This window comes from Psammomys obesus, unplaced genomic scaffold, assembly GCF_907164565.1.
Source record: "Psammomys obesus unplaced genomic scaffold, mPsaObe1.curated_primary_1811, whole genome shotgun sequence".
Classification (NCBI taxonomy): Eukaryota; Metazoa; Chordata; class Mammalia; order Rodentia; family Muridae; genus Psammomys; species Psammomys obesus.
In genome coordinates this window covers 256,959-266,534 of record NW_026593982.1, presented here as the reverse complement: position 1 = coordinate 266,534, position 9,576 = coordinate 256,959, and the positions used below count along the sequence as shown (strand labels likewise).

The 9,576-nt window shown below is 42.1% G+C and overlaps 1 protein-coding gene across 1 annotated transcript in view; it reads left to right on the top strand.

Moving 5' to 3' along the window:
* The first annotated feature begins 257 nt into the window (after positions 1–257).
* Gfpt1 (glutamine--fructose-6-phosphate transaminase 1) overlaps positions 258–9,576 on the top strand; it is a 51,285-nt gene continuing 41,966 nt past the window's right edge. Inside the window, exon 1 of the mRNA XM_055617607.1 lies at positions 258–390. Within this exon, the coding sequence (XP_055473582.1) occupies positions 384–390 (7 nt within the window). The 5' untranslated portion in view covers positions 258–383. The remainder of the gene's footprint in view (positions 391–9,576) is intronic.

The following is a 9,576-nucleotide window of genomic DNA, read 5'->3' as shown; positions in this document are numbered from 1 at the left end:
CTGTGTCTCCCTGTTGTGTAAACATTCCCTTCCTCCCCCTCCGCCGCGCGCCTCGCCCTCGGCGGGAGGCTCCAGGATGCCGAGGCGGATGCCGGCCGAGCCCCTGCCACGTCGTCTCTACCGGCCGCTGTGCGTCTGCGCGCGGCGGGGGCGGGGCCTGCGCGTGAGCGGCGCGGGCGCGGCCCAATGGGAGAGCCGCGGCGGCGCGCGTAGCTGGGGGCGGGGCTGGCTGGGGCGGGGCGGCAGTTGAGGGCCGAGCCGCGGGTCCGGCAGTCGTGCCTGAGCTGTCGCATCCTTGCTGCCACCCGGGTCCTCGCTCGTCCTCGCTTCCGAAGCTCGCGCGCGCCCGACCGCTCGGCCTTCGCCCGGCGACCTGCAGCACCATGTGCGGTAAGGGCAGCGATGGGGGCGTGTGGCGGCCTCAGGGCCCGCGCAGTGAAGGCGGAGGTGGACGGCGCGGGTCAGCGGAGCGGCCTTGGGGCGGGGATCTTGAGGAGAGAGGTGGCCTGTGGGGCGGACGCCCTGAGGAGATCGGGGGTCCTGGGAGAGCCAGGGTCTGGAGGAGAAAGCTCTCTGGGGAGAAGGGCCGTCCGTGGGGCAGGGACTTCAAGATGGGGCTTTCTGGGTTGAAGGGGGCGGCCGAAGCCTAGTGTGCTTGAGACGAGGGCCCCGCAGAGGAGATTGTGGGGGTCGCGGGAGTCAGAGGCTACTCGAGGGATTGCGGAGTGGGGTTGCTGGAAGGGTCTCAGGGCGCTCAAGGGGCACCTTTGCCTAAAGCTCAGAGGATAGATAAATGCCTACTTTAAAAAAAGGTGCAGGGCTGAAAGTGCCCACAGAGGCGTCATTTAGGGATCTCTCCAGAAGGTCCACCGGGTGAGTGAGGCAGCTGTGAACACACTGTGTGGTACTGGGGCTTAAACTCACAAAGGCAGCTTGCAGTACTGTCCCCTAGCCACACCCCCAGCCTTTATCTTCCTCCCCCCCACCTTTTTGCAACTGGGTCTCCCTTGGTAGCCCAGGTTGGCCTGGAATTCAGTGTCCTGTCTCAGCCTCTCAAGCCTTGTGATTACAAATATCTACACCTGGCTAGTAACCTTTCTTGAATCTGTTTATCTTGCATTCTTAAAAATACTTCATTCTAGTCACTTTGCTTTAGGCAGGCCTACTAAAACTCAAGCTAGAGTTCTGACCGTAATACTACACGTTACTTCCCGCCACTCGAAAGTCTTTCAACAGGAACCATTACTAAATCAATAACTTGATGAAGTGGGCTCAGAGCTGATCTTGTGGAAGAGACAGGGTAAGGGGCCTGGCCAGAGACCACACATCATGCATGTGCACCTGTTTATCATATCTTTACTAGAACCATTAAAAAATAGGCTCTATTAGTCCATGTTTTAAGAATTATTGTTTAGCCAGGCAGTGGTGGTGCACCACTTTAATCCTAGCACTCAGGAGACAGAGGTAGGTGGATCTCCATGAGTTACAGGTCAGTCTGGTCTACAGAGTGAGTTCCAAGACAGTCAAGACAGTTACACAGAGAAACTGTCTGAAAAAACAGAAATGTAGGGGCTGGAGAGATGGCTCAGTGGTAAGGAGCACTGTCTACTCTTCCAAAGGACTTGGGTTCAATTCTCAGCACCCACATGGCAACTCACAACTGTCTGTAACTTCAGAGATCTGACATTTTTACACTAATGTATATAAAATAAAAGTAAATAAATCATAAAAAAGGAAATGTATCAATAAGGACTTTCCATGCCTACTCCCCCTTCCCAAATAATGAAAGAGACTTATATTTATTATTAGTTTATAGCACTAAGCTGGGAAGATTCTGAGTTATTTTAACCCAGCAATACTGGCCTGGCCTCCTATGTGGCCCATTACCTGTCCTACCGAATACTGGCCTGGCACATCCTTCTTTATCTATGTCTGGTCTGGAACTCTTTCTGTAGACCAGACTGGCCTCAAACTCACAGAGATCCAACTGCCTCTGTCTTCCTAAGTGCTAGGATTAAAGGCATGGACACCACTATTTTTATCAGATTTGTAATAAAACAAATCAGAAGGTGGTGGAGAACAGTGATTACAAAACATTGAAACTGGAGATGCTTCATAAAAATGACAGTGCCAAAGTCTGCCTATAATCAGAACTGCACTGCCACAGAATTTGAATAATACAAAGATAATCTTTACACAGTTCACAAAAACATCACTCCAATAAAAGAATTATTATCTGAAAGTGTTCTTGAAAGATAACTGAGCAATATATATGACCTGACTATCATGGTTACTAGCAGAAAGATCATTTTTAGAGATAGTGTCTCCTGTTCCTCAGGGTGGCCTAGATCACAGTTCTTTAGCTGCTGAGTGCTGATTCTCTAGGCATGAGCTGTCATGCCTGGCTCTCAAGAAAGAACACTTTTAAAGAGAGGTAGTATTGTAAGAATTGAAGCTGTTGGAGAAACATTCTTTGTAGTCTTTCACTTGAAAGAACTGGTCAAGAGGGTGATTGTAATCATTGTATTTTTACTGTTTAATCATTTCATTTTCTGAAAATGAAGAGCATATTTAAACTTAAAGATCCTGTATTCTAAATGTCAAAACAGAAGCACTTATTAGTGTATTGAATTTATTGGAATAGAGCTGTCTTTATAATTAAATTTTACTACTTAATAGATTGTTTTTGAAAAAATACATAACTTAGTTTCAAGTTGTAAGTAGTGGATTTTCAAGCTGGCTAATTACTAGTGTGTTGTATTTGGTAGTTAACTGTCTTCTCTCTTTTATTTTGAGACAGGATCTCACAAAGCCTGGGTTGGCCTTGAATTCACTGTGTAGCTGGGAATAACCTTGAACCTCCTGGTCTTCCTTCTGCCTCCCAACTACTGGGGTTACAGGACTATGCCACCACTCCCAGCTAATTAACCGTGTTTGAGTGATGAGTTATGTACCTGACATCTGGTTTCAGGTCATTTCCTCATCTTGTTCCAGGAAGACGAGTGTTCACGTACTATAAAGCAAAAAGATAGCAGATCTAGTTCATGAAGGCTCAGAGAAGGACACCTTTGAAGGAGGATACTCAGTGTTAGTCATAGTGGCTCCTAGAGCAGAACAGAAATTAAACTGAGTTTCACTGATTATGGAGAATAAATATACTAGCACACAGTATTTGAGGGTTTTTTTTTTTTTGCCCCCCCCCCCTTTTTTTTTCCTAGTCAGGGTTTTGCTGTGTGTCTTTGGCTGTCCTGGACTCACTTTGTAGACTAAGCTGGCTTTGAACTCACAGAAATCTGCCTACTTTTGCCTCCTTGAGTGCTAGGATTGAAGGGGTGTGCCACCATGCCCAGCTTATAATTTTTCAATATTTTAAAATGTTCGAAGAACAAGAACTAAGATTCTGAGTTATGTGTTTTTTTCAATTATACTGATAAAACTGTCAAAAATGTTTACTGTATATGTTGGGCTATCAGTAAAATGATTTTGTAGTCAGGCAAAATTAGGAAGCAATATATCAACCCAGGAATCCCTTAGCATTATATATTTCCCAGAAAATAGAGTATCTATTTTTAATTATTTTGTCTTTAATCTTGATTCTCGTCTTTGTTGTTTGTTTTTTGAGATGTTTACCTGGGCCAGTTTGCTTTCCTGCTGATCAAAAGCAGCTTGGAGAGGAAAGGGCTTATTACAATTTACATGTTATATAGTCTCATGGGGAAAACTAGGAGCTTGGGGTAGAAACTGACATAACCACAGAGAAACCACTGCTTACTGGCTAGCTCCCCATGGCTTGTCCAGCTTGCTTTTTTTTTTTTTTTTTTAAAGATTTATTTATTATGTATACAGTGTTCTGCCTGCATGTACACCTGCTTGCCAGAGAGGGCACCAGATTATAGATGGTTGTGAGCTACCATGTATGTCCTGGGAACTGAACTCAGGACCTCTGGAAGAGCAGCCAGTGCTTTTAACCTCTGAGCCATCTCTCCAGCCCCCTTGCTGTTTTATAAAACACCGGATCACTGGTGGTACTGTTTACAGTGGGTTTGGCCCTACCACATCAGTCGTTAGTCAAGAAAATGTCTCATAGACATGCCCATAGGACAATCTGTGGGGACATTGAGGGGCCGTCTTCCTAGGTGATTCTATTAGATTATACCAAATTTCCAAAAAAAAAAACCATTTCACACTGTATAGAGTCCAGGGTGCTGGTCTCAAACTCAGCAATTCTCTTATTTTCAGTTGACATTTTAGGTGTGAGCCATCATATCTGGTTTCTTTCTTAGACCTAATGATTTGATTTTTTTTATGTATTTATTTTACATGTACAAGTATTTCCTTGCATGTATGTGTGTGTACCATGCGTATGCAGTGTCTAATGAAGCCAGAAAAGGACACTGAATCCCTGGGAACTAGAATTAAAGACAGTTGTGAGCTGCCACGTAGATTCTGGGCACCAAACCCTGGACTTCTGCAAGAACAGCAAGTGAGATTTCTCAACTAAGCCTTCTCATCAGCTCCTGGTTTTGGTTTTGCTTCCTATGTTTTTGAAGATAATTCGAAGGCCTCTCTCACAGAGCTCTCTATCACTCAGCTATTATATCCTCAGTGCCATGCCCCTGGCTCCCCTCTTTGTTTTTGTTTTTGTTTGTTTATTCAACAAATAAACAAACCTGGTATGGTATAGTCCAGGCTGTTCTGTATGGCTTTGGCTTACTATGTAGCCAAAGATTACCTTGAACTTCTGATTTCTTTCCTCCACCTCAGCTATAGAGATGTGCCACTCTATTTACAGGGTCTGGGAATCAACCCAGGACTTCTTGCATTCTTGGTAGTCACTCTACCAACTGAGCTATACTTTAAACTCCTTGGTCCTTTTTTGAATTTGGGAGAACCCCAGGCCTCTGTTAACCATTGAGCCATCTCTCCAGCCTCCCTAGCTTACTCATAATCCTTTGAAATACTGTGTCCATTATATTTGTATTAATTTTGGTTTTGCTGAGAGTGTATCGTCAGGTCATTTAAACTACCCTGCCCTTCATAGGCATTTCTGGATTTTAAATAAACTGAAGTTGCATCTTTCTGATCTGATGCTGTATATAAATGACATTTTATAGTGTTGTTTTCTACCCAAAAGCAGTGAGGGAGCTTGCAATTTGAAAGTATCCTAAAATTAATATTTTTAAAAACTTTATTTTTCTAATTATACTTTGTAATGGCTTTGATGTTATTGAGGGATGCTGAGACTGGCTGCTAGGGTGACTCATAAAACCAATACTGTTTAACATCCTTAGAAATCATACTGGATATAAAGAAGCTGTGAGGGGAATTAACTAATTACTTAATGCAATTTCCTGGGAAAGAGGGAGGTTAATAGGTGCTAAGGTTAATAGAAATGAGCAATAGAAGTTGGGAAGGGTTTTGTTATAACAGTTTGTGATAGTCTACTTTTGGAGACCCAAAATTAGCAAGACTAAAGGTTCTAGAAACCTTCAAAATTAAACCTAGTAACTTTGTTTGACTCAAAAATTTTAGATCTTTTAATTATTAGGAAACCTTTATTTTATCTCTTTTTAGCATTGAACAAAATTTAGTGCTGTTTTCTATGGTTTAGAATTTTCAACTGTATTTCAGGAATTTAGAAAGTATCAGAAGGTAGTATGAAGTGATTGATAGTACTCTGTCTTTTGAAGGGAGTTGCTCTGTGGTCAGAGGAAACAAAAATGAATGCAAGCACAGTGGCTGCAGGTGCTAACACAATTCTGTCTGTGGCAGTCTGAAATTCATCAGAACAGGAAAGCTTTGTACTCTCTGTTAGACCTGGAGTGTTACAGTGATGGGGGAGAGGGTTCTTACCTTGAGATACAGAGATTAGTGACAAGGGAGGCAGTTGGAGGTGGTATTGGTCACCTGTAGTGAATGCAGGTAGAAGCAGATTGAGAGCTATTGGTTTTGGGCTTCAAGGGATTAAATAGAAGTGCCAAGAAAAGAGTCCTACGTCTGACCGGGGATCAGATGTAGATCATTTTCAGTTTATGAAAATAGAAAGGGGTGGCGGCTGCTGGTGAGTTGCCTCATCAGGAAAAAGAACCTTTTGTGCCTTGAGTTTTTATTCAGTAATAAACTAGAATAATTTATTCAACTAACAGTGCTTAGGAGTGTGAATCAAACAGTGGACATACAGTTAACTCCTTTGTTAAAAGGTAGGAACCCAAGTTCTAGGACTCATTTTTACAGGACTCTAAAAAGACTTCATTCTGACAACCATCATTGTTTTCACCATCCTTTTCCTCAATACAAATAAATAGACTTCCGTCCTTGTACATACAACTGTTACAACCAAATCCAGTTAAGGTCATTCTTGTATCTTAGCTGAATGTCTTCAGGCTGAGGATGTAGCTCATTACCATAGTACTTGCTGAGTATGTACAGTGCCTTAGACTCAATGTCAGTACTGAGTACACATACACAGAAAAATAGAAAAAAAAATGTGAATGACCTTTTCTACTTTTCAAAAAGTTGTGTTTATTATTACTGTATATATAAGTGAGTGGACAACTTTAGGACTTGGTTCTCTGTCGACATTTATGTGAGTTCTAGTGATGAATTCAGGTCATCAGGCTTTCAGAGGAAGTTCTTCTACCTGCTGAATCATCTCATTGACCTGTTTTTCTAATCTGTTCTGTTTTGTTTTGTTTTGTTTTGTTTTTGGGACAGGGTCTCTCTGAAGTTCTTGCTGTCCTGAAACTTGCTATATAGATCAGTCTGGCTTTGAGTGCTTCTAGCCTGCACCACCACACCAGCTTATATTCTAAACTTTTAAAATAATATGTGAAGAAAGTTTGAGAGTTAGACAGATAATGAATTAACATCATTGATTGGCAGTTGGCAGGACCTCTATGAAAGTAAACTGAACTGGATGAATGAGTTCATAGTTCTTTTCATTGCTATTCTTACAGGGTATTGTTTCTTGATTTTCTTTTCTTTTTCTCTTGATTTTTAAAAAATATTTATGTATTTACTTTACATCCTGATTGCAGTCCCCATCCTTTCCTCCCAGTCTCCTCCAGCCTCACACGCCCCTCCCCTCTCTTCTCCTTCTCAGAGAAGGGGGAGGTTTCCCCATGGCACATTAAGTCTCTGCAGAGGCGTATTCTCTCCCACTGAGACCAGACAAGGCAGCCCAGTTAGGGGAATGGGATCCAAAGGCAGGCATCAGAGTCAGAGCACCCCCTCCAGTTGTTGGGTAATCCACATGAGAACCAAGCAGCAATCTGCTACGTGTGTGCGGGGGGTCCTAGGATCCATCCATGCATGCCCCTTTGGTTGGTGGTTCAGTCTCCGTGAGCCCCCATGGGTCCAGGTTAGTTGACTGTGTAGATCTTGTGGAGGCCTTGACCCCTCTGGTTGCCTCAGTTGTCCAACTCTTCCACAGGACTCCCTGAGATCTGTCTAATGTTTGGCTGGCTGAATTTATTTTTTTATTATGATGTTGAAAAAATGTAGTCTGTGTTTAGTGAGGTAGATAGGCTTATGAACGTGTATGTTGTCTTTTTTTTTTTTTTTTTTTTTTTTTTTGGTTTTTCAAGACAGGGTTTCCAAACCTGTGTAGGCTTGGCTTTTCTGGACTCACTTTGTAGACTAGGCTGGCCTCAAATTCACAGAGATCTGTCTGCCTTTGCCTCCCTAAGTACTGGGATTAAAGGTGTATGCCACCACCCCCCTTTTTTTGAAAGTGTGTGTTTTCATTTTAAGAGAGATAATGGCCTAAGTAGACTGACTGATTAAAAACACTTAGTTAAAATAGCTCTTTAAATTCCAGAATGTTTATTGATCAAGATAAGTTTTCTAGTAGGCAACACATTGCAGCAAAGGGGGAGAGACAAGCTGGAATAGTTTTTGGTGCTGGGAATCAAATCCAAAGTTTCACCATGCTAAACATGCTCCACCAAGCTATATCCTCAGTCAAGCATTTTATAAATGAGAAAAAAATACATAATTAAAAATAAAAACAATCGGAATTTTTTGTTATATCATGCCTGCCGTCTATTATAATTTTTGTATGTGCTTAGAATACGTTAGCTCAATAATTATTTTTTGAGATAACACTTTTTTAAAAGTTTCTTTTTAATGTGTATGAATGTGTTCCACATGCATTGGTTGGTGCCCAGAGAGGTCAGAAGAGGGTATTAGATCCCCTGGAAATGAAGTTAAGGTTGGTTGTGAACCACCACCATGTAGATGTTGGGAACAGAACCAAGGTCCTCTGCAAGAGCAACAAGTGCTCTTAACCTCTGAGCCAACTCGCCAGCCCCTCAATACATTATTTTAAAAAGATCTTCATATAGAATGTGGCTGCATAATTATATTGAATACCTTTATAAGGGGTGGTGTATATAAGTTTTAAATGTAGCATTGTCATTACAAAGAAATCTCAGTAGAGAAGTGGTCATATAAAATATGGTATGGCACTGAAATAAGTCAATTAGTGAGAATGAATCAATTTGGGGTTAGAAACTCTGCTCCTATAACTACTCTGCAGTACTGGAGCAATTACAAATGGGTGGCTTTTTAAGCTTTTGTAGTTACTTTAAGCAGGACTGCATGGTGAAAAGCAACCGTGTGAGTATGAATGTCTGTGGGCTTTTCCTGCCTGACTGAATAGGTGTCTGCTTGTCATTTCTTCCTGGCCATTCTGAGATAGCAGAAAATCCGATAACTGTAACTGGTATATTTGCTTTTTTGCTTGCTTGCTTGCTTGTATCCTTCTTTCCTTCCTTGCTTCCTCCCTTTCCTCCTTCCTTCCCATCTTTTCTTCCCTTCCTTCCTCCTCTCTTTCTCTCTATCTCTTTTCTTTCTTTCTTTCTTTCTTTCTTTCTTTCTTTCTTTCTTTCTTTCTTCTCTCTCTCTTTCTCTCTCTCTCTTTTTTTCTTTCTTTCTTGACTGGGTTTCTCTGTGCAGTCCTGGAATTTGCTCTGTAGACCAGGCTGACCTTGAACTCAGAGGTCCTCCTGCTTCTGTCTCCGTGAGCTGGGTGGGATTAAAGCCGTGTGCCACAATTGCCTGACTAATTAGATTTTCTTGAGCTAACTGTTCTAAAGTAGAGTTTACTAAACATGACAGTAGTGATTATTGGCTTTGTAGTGCTTCCTTTATCATGTAAAAAAGTAGTTTTTGTGTTGTAACATAAGTATGACAATGCATTGAATCAAAGATGCCAGTGATTGGAGATGCACCATCATCATGGAAACACAATGAAAGAAAGTACATGTGTGTTAAAAATCAATATGGCCAGTTAGCTTTAGTAAGTGTTCTGGAGACCACCTCAGAACGTTATATACTGGGTAATTTGATTTCTCTACTGAAAACCTAGCTCACCAGCAGAAGCCTCAAGAGAATGCACGGCTTTGACCCTTTGTTTCCGCTAGCTCTAACCTTAGTGGAGCTTTTGGCTTATCTTCCCCACATGCAAGGGATGGAGGATCAGATTAGATTACATTGTGGAAACAAGTAAACACAACTCAGAGAGGGAATCTTGTCCCAAGCGTCTCCTGGGGAAATAGTACGTTGCATGGACAC